Source organism: Amphiura filiformis, chromosome 7 (genome assembly GCF_039555335.1).
Source record: "Amphiura filiformis chromosome 7, Afil_fr2py, whole genome shotgun sequence".
NCBI lineage: Eukaryota > Metazoa > Echinodermata > Ophiuroidea > Amphilepidida > Amphiuridae > Amphiura > Amphiura filiformis.
Window position 1 is genome coordinate 2,575,405 of NC_092634.1, and position 13,774 is coordinate 2,589,178.

The window sequence follows — 13,774 nt, forward strand, 5'->3', positions numbered from 1 at the left end:
AGTCAACATTTAGAGTCAAAATTTTGGAAGGTCATTTCGGGGTCATCCAAGGTCACCCAGGGGTCATCTGAGGTCAAATTACTAAAAACTGTTTTATGGGCATGAAACTTGGTGGGTAAAGTCATCATTTAGAGCCAAATTTTTGGACGGTCATTTTGGGGTCATCCGATGTCATCCAGGGGTCATCTGAGGTCAAATTACTAAAAACTGTTGTATGGGCATGAAGCTTGTTGAGTACAATCAACATTTAGAGACAAATTTTTGGAAGGTCATTTTGGGGTCATCCAAGGTCACACAGGGGTCAACTGAGATAAAATTATTTCAAACTGTCCTATGGGTATGAAAATTGGTGGGTAAAATCATCATTTAGATCCAAATTTTTAAACGGTCATTTTGGGGTCATCCGAGGTCATCCAGGGGTCAGCTGAGGTCAAATTACTAAAAACTATTGTATGGGCATGAAACTTGGTGGGTACAGTCAACATTTAGAGCCAAATTTTTGGAATGTCATTTCAGGGTCACCCGGGTCATCTGAGGTCAAATTAGTAAAAACTGTTGGATGGACATGAAACTTGGTGGGTACAGTCACCATCAGCCAGATAATCGTGCACAGCCGAGAACTGTCAAATTCATTTACCTCTACCAAAAGTAATCACGAAAGCAGGCGGTCGCGAAAGCAGGCGACTTGTGGTTTGATAACAGCCTTGTTTCCCAATTTGCTGAATTAAATGATTTGTGGCAGAAGTTTGTGTTTTCCATGGACGAAAGTATAAACATTCCAACAGTCAAAATCCCTGTGCATTGTATGCTGTGAGCTCGCGCATATTCATCAGTCTATAATATCAAATTGATTAATTCAAATTAAACAATTCATCGAGTGGCCATGGGCAGCGCCATTAGATATGTTACAAGACTACCAAGTGACAGGTGATGGACCGTACACACACAAAAGAATAGGCACTTTTTTGATAATTTTCATCAAAGTTACTCAAAACTTACCTAGCTAATTTATTGTACAGTAAGGGTCTCTGCCTTTTTAATATGTTATGAAAAACTTAATTTAAAAAATATCTACCAACGGAAATAAAAATCCATCAACGGCACAGGAAGACCACCCACAGCATTGAGGTCAACTTTCTACACTTCCTGTCTACTGGCAGTAATGGTTACTACCCAGTGCTAACATTTGAATAAATTCGGTATTATAGACTGTTCATGAGGGCTGATTGTTCGATTGTGCCATGTTTAACAATCACGCCAGCATTGCGTGCCTGCTGTAAAAATATGCAGTAAGTGCGTAGAAGTCTTGCCTGTCGCATTTCATGGAACAATCGGCCCTCATGCTGAGACTTTGACTTGTTGAACATGGTCTGTAGTAGTCTGTGGTGTTTTCTCTCTTGTGTGTGTCAGTTTGTGTGTTTTCTTTTCCCCCAGTTGGATGACTAATTTGATACTAACTACATTGATGTGGTTTCTCTCCTGTATGAATCTTTTCATGTCGGTTCTTGTCTCCCAATCGGCTGAATGATTTGTTGCAAAAGCTACAATGATGAGGTTTCTCTCTTGTATGAATCATTTCATGATGTTTCTTTTGATATGATGATAGAAAAGCCTTGTTGCAATAGCTACATCTATAAGGTTTCTCTCCTGTATGAATCATTTCATGTTGCTTCTTGTGTCCCAATTGGCTGAATGATTTGTTGCAGTAGCTGCATCTATGGGGTTTCTCTCCTGTATGTGTCCTTTCATGTTGTTTCTGTTCATTTGATGATAGAAAAGCCTTGTTGCAATAGCTACATTGGTAAGGTTTCTCTCCTGTATGGATCTTTTCATGCTGTTTCTTGTGACTCAATCGGCTGAATGATTGGTTGCAGTAGCGACATTGATGAGGTTTCTCTCCTGTATGAATCATTTCATGTGTCTTCCTGTCTTGTAATCGACTGAATGACTTGTTGCAATAGCTACATTGTTGAGGTTTCTCTCCTGTATGAATCATTTCATGTTCTTTCTTATGTCCCAATTGGCTGAATGATTTGTCACAATATCCACATTTATGCGGTTTCTCTCCTGTATGTGTCCTTTCATGTACTTTCATATCCTTTGATAGAAAAGTCTTGTTGCAATATGCACATTGGTGGGGTTTCTTTCCTGTGTGAATCATTTCATGTTGATTCTTGTTGAATGAGTTGTTGTAATACCCACATTTATTGGGTTTCTCTCTTGTATGAATATTTTCATGTTGCTTCCTGGTACTCACATCGCTGAATGATTTATTGCAATAGCCACATTTATGAGGTTTCTCTCCTTTGTGGACTTTTTCATGGTGATTCTTGTGACCCAATTGGCTGAATGATTTGTTACAATACCTACATTTATGTGGTTTTTCTCCAGTATGTGTCCTTTCATGTTGTTTCTGTTCATTTGATGATTGGAAAGCTTTGTTACAATAGCTACATTTATGGGATTTCTCTCCTGTGTGTGTCATTTCATGTTCTTTCTTGTGTCCCAAATGGTTGAATGATTTATTACAGTAGCTACAATTATGAGGTTTCTCTCCTTTGTGGATTTTTTCATGGTGATTCTTGTGTCCCAATTGACTGAATGATTTGTTACAATACCTACATTTATGTGGTTTTTCTCCTGTATGTGTTCTTTCATGTACTTTCTTCTCCTTTGATGATAGAAAAGCCTTGCTGCAATAGCTACATTTATGGGGTTTCTCTCCTGTGTGTGTCATTTCATGTTTCTTCTTGTTTCCCAATAGGTTGAATGATTTATTACAGTAGCTACAATTATGAGGTTTCTTGCCTGTATGGATCTTTTCATGCTGATTCTTGTATCCCAATTGACTGAATGATTTATTACAATACCCACATTTATGAGGTTTCTCTCCTGTATGTGTCCTTTCATGTAGTTTCTTATCATGTGATGATTTAAGAGCCTTGTTGCAATGGCTACATTGGTAACATTTCTTTTCTGTGTGTGTCATTTCATGTTGCTTCTTGTCACACAATTTGCTGAAAGACTTGATGCAATATCTACATCTATAGCTGCCATCTGTTGAATGAGTAAATTCATGTTGACACTTAGCAGATAAGGACTTGAACTTTGTGTCACAAAATTGACACAGAAAGTGATCTTCATTCTTGTGTTTTTTTGTGTCCATGTGATGTGAATTCCTCTTTGATGAATTGTGGTCTTCAGATCTTCTTTTAGAAAGTCTTTGTATCTGCACACACCCAGCCTTTGGTTGTAGGTTTAGATTGCTGTACCAATAAGGCTTAATACTCAACTCATGGTTGTGTAGATGGGATTTGTAACGAGGAAGATTTCCAATAAATCTTCTTGTGCAATACTTGCATACAGGATCCCTTAGTAAATCCCATTGACACTTGGGTCGAATCATGGTGTCTGAAAGGAAATACAGATTTAGGTTCAGAAAGTTACATTTTGCATTTCATACAAGTAGGCCTATGTGTGTTTAGCCTGTGAGGCACCCCATATACTGAAATTACAGGACCAGATCAGACATGGTGATCTACAGTTACAAAGTAACATGTCTTTAAGGTTATAGATCAATCTTTATGTTGTACATGTCTTCAAAATAAAGTTGTGTATGACAAAATGTTCCTCTACCCAGTGGGATTAAAAAAGAATAGTTGGCACTATTTACAAAGTAAGGTTACTAAGGCAGAAGATACAAACACTGACCAGACAGGTAGTACATACTATTCTTTTTTCTGATCTCCTTTGGGTAGATGAACAATTTGCCATAACTTTCACAAAAATTGGAGTAATTATTCCCTGATTCCAGAATTTGCTTACATTTCAAACCAACTGGGAATACATTTTTAATGCCAGACTAATAAAATTAATCTTAACCTCTCAAATCTCTCTCGCTTAATGGATAATTATGGTCAACAGTATTGTCCTAAAAAATAACGGTTTTCTACCTATGGCACCCTAGCTGAAAGACGGCAAGATAATGTAAGATAGTAAATGTATACCTGTATTTAAGTTGTTTTTGAAGAAAAGAAAATATTAAATGCAAACTCACCGTTATTGTATAGTTCACAATGAGATGAACAACATGCAGTTCCAGTCTAGTAGTAAGTAATTTTAACTCTCAAACCCACAGTTGAGTTACATGTAGAATTGGTTTGTATATATTCAATGTTGATCAAGTATATACAGTCTACAACACCAATAGTCCAGATTGCTAGGCACCTTGCTTTTATTATTACAGCTATACAGAGTGTATCCAGAGTTGCCAACAAATGTCAGCCCAAATTGCGGGTATGTAAAATAATCGGAAAAGTCTCCCAATTTTTCTGTTAACCATTGGTTTCTATAGAACAGGAGACTAATGGAATGCGCAGGAATCAATGTTGAATAGTTGCCCAAGTTTTTCTTAATAATTGTTTTCTATGGACAGGTATTTATCAAAGGTCACAGGGAAAGTCTTCAAAAGTCACCCAATTGGGCTACCAAATTGCAGGTTTGGTAACCCTGACCTGCTCTCAATGGATGATTGATTGATTGACTACTCATCATGATATCCAACATTGATTATTGATCAGTTAAATATCAATTTACCCAGTAGTCAAATAATCAATTTGATTGAAATAACATTATTGGGGAACTGGCTATATGCTAAACCTAAAACCAAATGTCTCAACCTAAAACCAAATTGATTAAAATATTTTACAGCCCTGGGAATATTTCTGGGTTATACAGATGGAGTCTGTGTGTATGTGTTTTGGGCAGGGACAGTATATTGTCTGTACTAAACTTATGTGAAATAAAAACAGAAAGTCTGTTTGCCTATTTTTTGTATATTTATGCTTTGCTGATGTATTTCTAGCAATGTTTTGATTTTATTGCAAAGGATATTTTACTTCAATGTATTGGCTATGTGACAAATGTTATAAATGAAATAAATAAATAATAGGCGCTTTGCACGACCATCTCAAAACAAGGTTCTACCCAAAAGTGTGTGTTGCGTCTGCAACACCTTACAAATTCATGCTATGATTATTCTGATTGTTGCTAGAAAAGCGTGAAAAACAAAAATACACTTTTTGAGTGTGCGTTTTTATACTGTTTAGGGAAAACCTTGTTTTTGGATCAAGATGAGTAAAACCAGGGTTGCTACAATATACAAATGCCAGCCCAGAGACATGTTCTGGCTTTTTGTATATCAATGACCCCGTTTCTAAGCTAATTTTGGTATCTGGATGGGTTCTTTTTTCAGAATTTTTCTCAATTTAGTTTGAAAATGGCCAATTTGACCTCACTGTAGCCAACATTTTGGAAAAAAATTGTGAAAATTGTTCCTTTTGGTATATCGATCGGTCCAGATTTCTTGAAAAATTGTATTATATTTTGATGGGTCCACTTTCAAATTCTCCTACCCAAACCAAACTGGAGTACCCCCGGCCCATAAGTCAAGTCACTGATGAGTGCCTCTTGTGCTCATTGATTCTATGGAATAGGACAGAAATTGCCAAAAGTAATAGGGGCCAATTAAGTTGAATTTTGTTAGTAACCATTGATGTGTAGGCTATATTCTTGTCTAATACCCTATGTACATACATTGGACAAAAGTCATTATCCACTGAAAGGTTAATACATCCGAGGATTAACATAAATTAATTTTTGTGTAGTGGAATTTTACACTGTTGATTCTGAATTTGTATACAAAAGTCAAATTTGTTTGGTAAAGTCAAATTTGTGGCCAGAAGTTCAATATCCATGGGTTGAAATAATCTTGAATTCAACAACATGCTCATTTACATCATTAACAAAAAGTCATAATGATGACTTATTCTAATTCACTTCAAATAAATAATAAGTCATCATTGGATTTATGAGTTTTTGAATTATTATTGATTACGCCTGTACATGTTTACACTTACAATACAAATTAAATGGATTGTGACTTCGATTACAACTTGTAACCAATCAAATTTAAATGGATGAGACAACTTGACAAATCTTTAAAAATATCTGCAAATTGGGCCAATTGATTTTGACAATTTTCTGAATTGAAAAAAAAAATAATTTAGTCAAAATCAATCCACTTTGCAAATGGCTGTTTATACTTGGTACAAAAAGACCTAATTTTTGTGTGTGTGTTTTTGAGGGAAAAAATCCATATCTTCAATACGAAAGGTCAAAATTTTCAATTGATAGTTTCATCCCACCTACATACACTTTAAGTACATATCATCAGATTTATAAAGTTTACTTCGAGTACTGTTAAATATCAAAAATATCAATTTTTAATCATTTGCCATAAAATGTGTATTACATTGCGAATTTCAAAACATCAAAATTATTTGATATCAGAAGGGCATTCTTTGTATTCAGAATGAAATTGATATGTCTGATGTGCTCTAATGTCCCACAATAAATACTGTCCAAACGTTCATACCCCACCCCTTAATGGGGGAATGGTGCAAATCATCATTCGTATCACATAGTGATGAATTTGCAGAATGCGTATTTTGAGAATTTTTTTGCAAAATTTATTGTTTCTGTACTCTTAAAATATACCAACTTGTTGAAAGAAACCTAATCCAGTCTAAAGGAGACAAACATCAAGTTAATATGTCATTTTGTGCACAATCACTTCACTTTATTTGAGTAAAATTAATAATAATAAAACAGCATTTATATAACGTATTGTCACAGATCCTAATGCGCTCATGGATGCACTTCAACTATTATAAAACTACCAAACTTGATCAATTTACTATAAATATGAATTAAACTTAAAAATTAAACATATATTAACAGATGCATAAAAGATACACCTTGACTATGTGCTTTTATATTCTGAATTTAGAATTAAGGGTAATTGATGCCGAATAATGCCGAACTAATGGGTGCGCAGACACATTATTTGGATGTAAAGGATAAAGCAGCAACGTTTATTTCTATTCTTTTACTGCTAAAACAGTACAATTGACCTTTTCGGTAAATCCCATTTGCCTTTGCAGGTACACCTGAGATGTCGTCAGTACACGTCAACGCGATCTGCACATCGTTTAGCGAACATCGTTACTGTGCATTGCAAGTTGGCGCGAAGCGAGTGCGCGTATCTGCAGACATATGTGAGTGGACGCGGCGAATCAGCCGTAAACTCGGCAAATTGTGTTCTGAGTTAAAGTGTAAAATGTATGTGAAGGTCGTATTCATAGGTGTATCAATTCGCTTGCGATAAGTATCTTATCAAACGCTGTTTAAATCAATCAATAATACTACTGCTGAAGAGGATAATAAGCTTCTACCTATTTCTATAGAATAGTTCTTGTCTTTGTTTGCTTTGGCTAAATCCTGTTCAAGTGGTAGATAACAAAGCATTGTATTTTTGTCTAGGTATGTATAATCAACAATGAACAATGAGAGGATATTTCTGTACCTCGTTGACTTGGGGATGATTTGAAATGACCGCCAATTATGACAGTTGGATATTTATTACCAGAAGTGTAGAAAAAGAGGCACATGTAGAACCGATAAAAAATACAATTTTGTCTAAGGAACAGAGTTCAACAAATCATAACCCTGCTTTTGGATATCGTTTGAAGTCAAATGATATACCATTTTTAAGCTTATGGTATATATTTTCTACACACGGAATAAAACAAAATTGACCGGGGCCGACTTTACGGCTGATTCGCCGCGTCCAGTCACATATTATGAGTAACCAAGGGTCATGCTATGCATAGGATGTGTTATGGTGCTTGGCCCATTTGAAATTTGATGATTTGAACCCAATACTACACACTTATTGGTTGAGCTATGAGTTTTAAAATATTGGCAGGGGCGTCGCTAGACCAATATGATTCGGGGGGTGTACAGTATGGTTTGCCGACGGAAATTTTTTGTAATTTGTTGACCCAAAATTTTTTTAGCCAGGACAATTACGTAACACATGATTAATCTGTTATATGGCTCTCACAATTTGCCGACAATCACACATACCTTTGACTACATTTGCCTACAGTCACATGATTTTGCCGACAGCAATCAAATTTTGCAGACAAAATTGTGTATTGGGGGTGTCACACCCCCCATACCCCCCCTCTAGCGACGGCCCTGAATATTGGACTAGATGTAGTCTAAAAACACAATGAAAGCAAAAATCAAGCAATACCTAATAATAAATCTACAATATTGTACATAACTGATTGGGAACCACTGAAAACTGTTTTTATTATCTAAATCACTAAAACAATGACAAAAATGTCAACCAATACATTTCTATCTAATGGAGAACTGGAAACATCAAGAACTGCTGGAAATCATCCAAAATACAATTTATCTAGAAATAAAGGAAAACAGTTTAACTATCCTAATTATGAATTGCAGAAAAAGTTGGGTTTTTCCTTTCAATTTCAGATTTTTTTTGCAATTTTAACTATAATTTTAAATTGTTCAAATTATATGAGATTCACTTCTCACAAGTTTTTCCATCTTAATTCCTGCCCAGTAAAATTGTGACAGACGACCAGTTTTTTTTTTTTTTTTTTTGTTCATGTTGTTTCTTGTGAAATGATCTCCTTATGTTTCTCCTCTGTATGAATCTTTTCATGTGTTTCTTGCTAAGGCACCAGAAACAAATGTGTTCGATCTTTGGATCGACCGTCGATGCTGCTTCGATGCCTATTATTAATGAACTATCAACTAATTAATAAGACTTAATGCTACATTCATATCGGTCAATATCACTAAAGGAAATAATTACTATATTATGATAATTAACAATAGTAAATTAATTGATTTCATAAATAACACGGATCGAACAAGCATCGATGGTCGATCGAAAGATCAAACTAATTTGTTTCTATTGCCTAACCAAATTGTGTGAATGATTTGTTACAATATCTGCATTTACACTTTCTCCCCTGTAAGAATCAGTTCATGTTACTTCTCGTAATTCAAAGTCGCTGAATGATTTGTTACAGTAGCTACATTGATGAGGTTTCTCCTGTGTGAATCTTTTCATGTTTTTTCTTGTGTGCCAACCGGCTGAATGATTTGTTACAATAACTACATTGATGAGGTTTGTCACCTGTGTGAATCAGTTCATGTTTTTTCTTGTTTCCCAAGTTATTGAATGATTTGTTACAATATCTACATTTATGAGGTTTCTCTCCTGTATGAATCATTTCATGTTGTTTCTTGTGGTGTAAGTGGCTGAATGATTTATAACAATATCTACATTTATGAGGTTTCTCTCCTGTATGAATCTTTTCATGCCGTTTCTTGTTTACCAATTGTATGAATGATTTATCACAATAACTACATTTATGAGATTTCTCTCCTATATGAATCTTTTCATGCTGTTTCTTGTTTCCCAATTGGCTGAATGATTTGTCACAATAACTACATTTGTAAGGTTTCTCTCCTCTATGAATATCTTCATGTTCTTTCTTTCTGGTTATGAGGCCAAATGATTTGTTGCAGAATATACATTTATGTGGTTTCTCACCTGTATGAATCTTTTCATGCTGATTCTTGTTTCCCAATTGGCTGAATGATTTATTACAATATCTACATTTATGAGATTTCACTTTATGAGTCAGTTCATGTTGTGTCTTGTACATTAATTGGCTAAATGATTTGTAGCAATAACTACATTTATGAGGGTTCTCTCCAGTATGTATATTTTCATGTTGTTTCTTTCTGTATATGTGGATGAATGATTTATTGCAATACCCACATTTATGAGGTTTCTCTCCTGTATGAATCATTTCATGTCGTTTCTGGTTGCCTAATTGGCTAAATGATTTATTGCAATATCTACATTGATGAGGTTTCTCTCCTGTGTGTATCTTTTCATGTTGTTTCTTGCTGTCTAAGTGGCTAAATGATTTATTACAATGTCTACATTTATGAGGTTTCTCTCCTTTATGGGTCAGTTCATGTCGTTTCTTTGAAGCTGATTGGCTGAATGACTTGTTGCAGTAACTACATTTATGAGGTTTCTCTCCTGTGTGCATCAGTTCATGTTGTTTCATGTTTCCCAAATTGCTGAATGATTTATTACAATATCTACATTGATGAAGTTTCTCTCCTCTATGAATCTTTTCATGCCTTTTCTTGTGTCCTAAATTGATGAATGATTTGTTACAATACCCACATTTATGAGGTTTCTCTCCTGTGTGAATCAGTTCGTGTTCTTTCTTGTTTCCCAATTGGCTAAATGATTTGTTACAATACCCACATTTATGAGGTTTCTCTCCTGTATGATTCTTTTTCGTGTCGTTTCTTGTTACTTAATGTGCTGAATGATTTGTTACAGTATCTACATAGATGAGGTTTTTCTCCTGTGTGTATTATTTCATGTTCTTTCTTGTGGTGTAAGTGGCTGAATGATTTATTGCAATAACTACATTTATGAAATTTCTCTCTTGTGTGAATCTTTTCATGTTGTTTCTTTCTCTGTAAATGCCTGAATGATTTGTTACAATATCTACATTTATGAGGCTTCTCTCCTGAGTGAATCATTCCGTGTTCTTTCTTACTCTCCATTCGTCTGAATGATTTGTTGGAGCAGCTACATTTATAATGTTTCTCTCCCGTTTGTTGTACCTGATGACATGACTGTTGGGAGGACTCCTTGCAGTGGCAGCTTTTATGATGTTTCCCCCTGTGTGTCATCATGTCACATGATTGACAGAAGACATCATCATTGCCATGGTTACACAATTCATCTCTTGCATGGTTATCTTCATGTGGAAGTGGTGCAGATGATCGAGATGAGGAAATGGATTTCTTATCATCAACTTTTCTGTTGTCCAGATGATGTAGAGATTGTGTTGATGTACCCTGACCTTCATATCTCCCTTTGCTCTGTCTCATGATGTGTACTGGTACACAGCCAGCTTTTGGCTTTAAGTTTGGATTGCTGTACCAATAAGGCTTTATAGTCAACTCATGGCTGCGAACATGTGATTTGAATCGAGGAATGTTGCCAATAAATTTTCTTTGACAGTATTTGCATATGACCCATTGCTTCTTTGATATCTTCATGTTGACTGAAAAGACAAAAACAAAATACAGATTATGTTAGAGTGTAGCATTATGTGTACATGTATGTGCATGGCCAGCAGTATCGGTGCCACAGGGGGATGGGGGGAAATGCCCCCCCCCAGTCAGAAATCTTGTTCCCTCATGTTGCCCCCCCCCCCCCAGTAAAAACCCAAAACTATTTTGGTGATTTTGCCACCCCCTGAAATTCACTTTGCCTTCTCAATGCCCCCGAAAAAATATTCCTGGCGCCCTGCACTGTGCATGGCTGGGTATTTTATTCAGGGTATATGCTTTAGCTTCATGAAAGATGCAATGACTTAAAGATTAAATAATATTGAGAACATGAAATGTACTGATGACATAATGTGTACTCATAATAACACATCAACTGCTCAGTGCCAGAAGTGGGTAAGTGCAACCATGTAAAGCTGCCATGTGTAGATGAGTGTAATGTATTGTGTTAATTGCCAAATGTTGTCAGGGCGCAGTTATTTGTACATGTACTTACGCACTTTTAGCACTGAGCACTGAACATATTCTGTACAATTTTGGTTGGTTTACAAATAATGATATATCATTGAAACAATGAAAGGAAACATACTCTGTCAAGATACATATTTTTAAAAGTTAAAAAGCACTGAAAATATGTAAAATTGTGTAATTTGAGCCAACATAGTCCAGTGGTAAGAAAAAATGAATTCTTCATGCTTTGATATACATAAGTTATATACTTCAAGATGAAGCAGAAAGAACATTCAAAAAATTGTAATATAATTTTTAAGGATGCTTCAAAAATTGCATAAATGCTGTGTATCAAAACAGCTGTCCACAAAATTTCTTGAATAAAACAATCTGATATATATATTTTGTTGTTTCAAGATATTAAAAAGTATCATTTTAAGGAGAACAAATGGAAGTGCATAGCTGTGATCGTGCACTTGCTGTAGGCAAGGGATGTGCTTTTCAGAAGTCTGAAGTTCAGATGGCAGGTTTCAAGTTTAAACCTGAATTTAAGGTTTGTTTTAATTTACAAGCAATTTGACTTGTTTTCTGATATCATCCTCAATCCTAAACACAATATTGCTAGCAAAACTCACCTTAAATCGGCTCCATTCAAATGAAGTGAATCTTGGGTATTTCTAGCATCTGAACATGAACACCAATCAGGCACCAATTAAATTGTATGTTTAATATCAAGCAGTAAAAAGCACTCTTCTCAAATGATCATACATGTAGGGATACCAGCCAGAAGAAATACAGGCACATACTCCAACCACAATCCCAGTTACTCAGGGTCTAGACTATGTGTGCACAGGGTTGCCAAAAGATTTCAGCCCGAATCGCGGGTCAAATAATCGAAAAGTCGCCCAATTTTTCTCTTTATCATTGGTTTCTATGGGACATGAAACTATCGAAGTCATGAGGAGCCAATGTTGAAAAAGTCGCCCAATTTTTTTTCTTAACCATTGGTTTCTATGGGACAGGAAATTGTCAAAAGTCATGAGGAAAATCTTCAAAAGTCGCCCAATTGGGCTACCAAATCGCGGGTTTGGCAACCCTGTGTGTGCATGTACTATGTGTGTATTCTGGTGAATAATATCCCATTATATTGATTGAACATTGATTATATGGGTTAATAAGTAATATGCACCAGTGTAGGTATTCATCAATAATGTCAATATATATGTATAAGCCCAGTTGCTGAGACCATAATACCTATAATAGCTATAATATGTATTATGGTCTCAGCCCAGTTGTGTAGGGTGCACACCACTAAATAAAGTCCCATTGAAGTACATGTATTATAAATATGCATGAAAGTAAGTTTGTTTTCCTACCCAATGTATAACCATTTTCCATTTTGGTGGCACTAATATCTTTAATAAAGATTTAACTTAAAATTGCTTTTTTTTTTAAACAAGTTGAGACTAACTTTTGAGCTACGAGGACCTGAACAGCGCCACCTTTATTTTCAGCTTGCACGAATGCCTCCTTACCATGTCCGCACGTGGATTAGTTTCTGACCTGATCAAAGTACACCGTTTTGTAATATTCTGAACATTGATCAATTACATTTCTTTAAATTTAATTATAATAAACAATCATGGCTAACCATTTTGCTCCCAAGGGACACCTACTTATTTGCACTACAGGCCTATGCACACCGACATCGCCTGGTTAATAATTACTTTGTACAGCAGAGACACTAAAATCAATACCGGGATCGATACACGTGAATGTGCTATGCACAATTTCATATTCAGACGATAAATCTTTGGATACCGGGGTAGAAAATGATGAATATCTCCCGTAATTTTTTTATTCTAAAGAAGCCATATTTTTTTGCTTGCACTTGAATATATGTGTTGAAAGGATATGATAGTCGTTAGCTTGCGTATTGAGAAAGAGCCGTGCGTATTGAGCTCATAACTGACAAAATTTCTGATTTTATATGTGCCGAACTATAGCGCAGCGTAGGCCACTCGTGGAGGCAGTCTAAAAGCAGATGACCTCATGGCGTATACCATGCTCACTCACACACAGAGAGGTCAGTCACCAGGCTATTGTCAATAGCCTTAGTTGGCGTGGTGGCCTAGTGGTTAGAGCGTCCGCCTCACGATCGGGAGGTCGCGGGTTCGAATCCTGGCCGGGCCATACCAAAGGCTTTAAAAATGGTACCATAACTGCCTTCTTACCAGGCGTTCGGCATTGAAAGAATGGAGTAGGGAAA

At 35.8% G+C, this 13,774-nt stretch overlaps 3 protein-coding genes across 3 annotated transcripts in view; 1 reads left to right on the forward strand and 2 right to left on the reverse strand.

Annotated features, from left to right (window-relative positions):
* LOC140156561 (uncharacterized) overlaps window positions 1-13,774 on the forward strand; it is a 155,408-nt gene that overhangs the window by 30,423 nt on the left and 111,211 nt on the right. The window lies entirely within an intron of this gene.
* Window positions 838-3,406, reverse strand: LOC140156452 (uncharacterized). The gene has a single exon (XM_072179398.1). The coding sequence runs from the start codon at window positions 3,404-3,406 to the stop codon at window positions 1,454-1,456; it is 1,953 nt and encodes a 650-aa protein (XP_072035499.1). The 3' UTR covers window positions 838-1,453.
* Window positions 8,872-10,356, reverse strand: LOC140156223 (uncharacterized). The gene has a single exon (XM_072179223.1). The coding sequence runs from the start codon at window positions 10,026-10,028 to the stop codon at window positions 8,976-8,978; it is 1,053 nt and encodes a 350-aa protein (XP_072035324.1). The 5' UTR covers window positions 10,029-10,356; the 3' UTR covers window positions 8,872-8,975.

What these genes read in the sequence shown, in the direction of transcription:
- LOC140156452 (XM_072179398.1), bottom strand. Translation starts at nt 3,406, where the DNA reads ATGATTCGACCCAAGTGTCAATGGGATTTACTAAGGGATCCTGTATGC.
- LOC140156223 (XM_072179223.1), bottom strand. Translation starts at nt 10,028, where the DNA reads ATGAAACAACATGAACTGATGCACACAGGAGAGAAACCTCATAAATGT.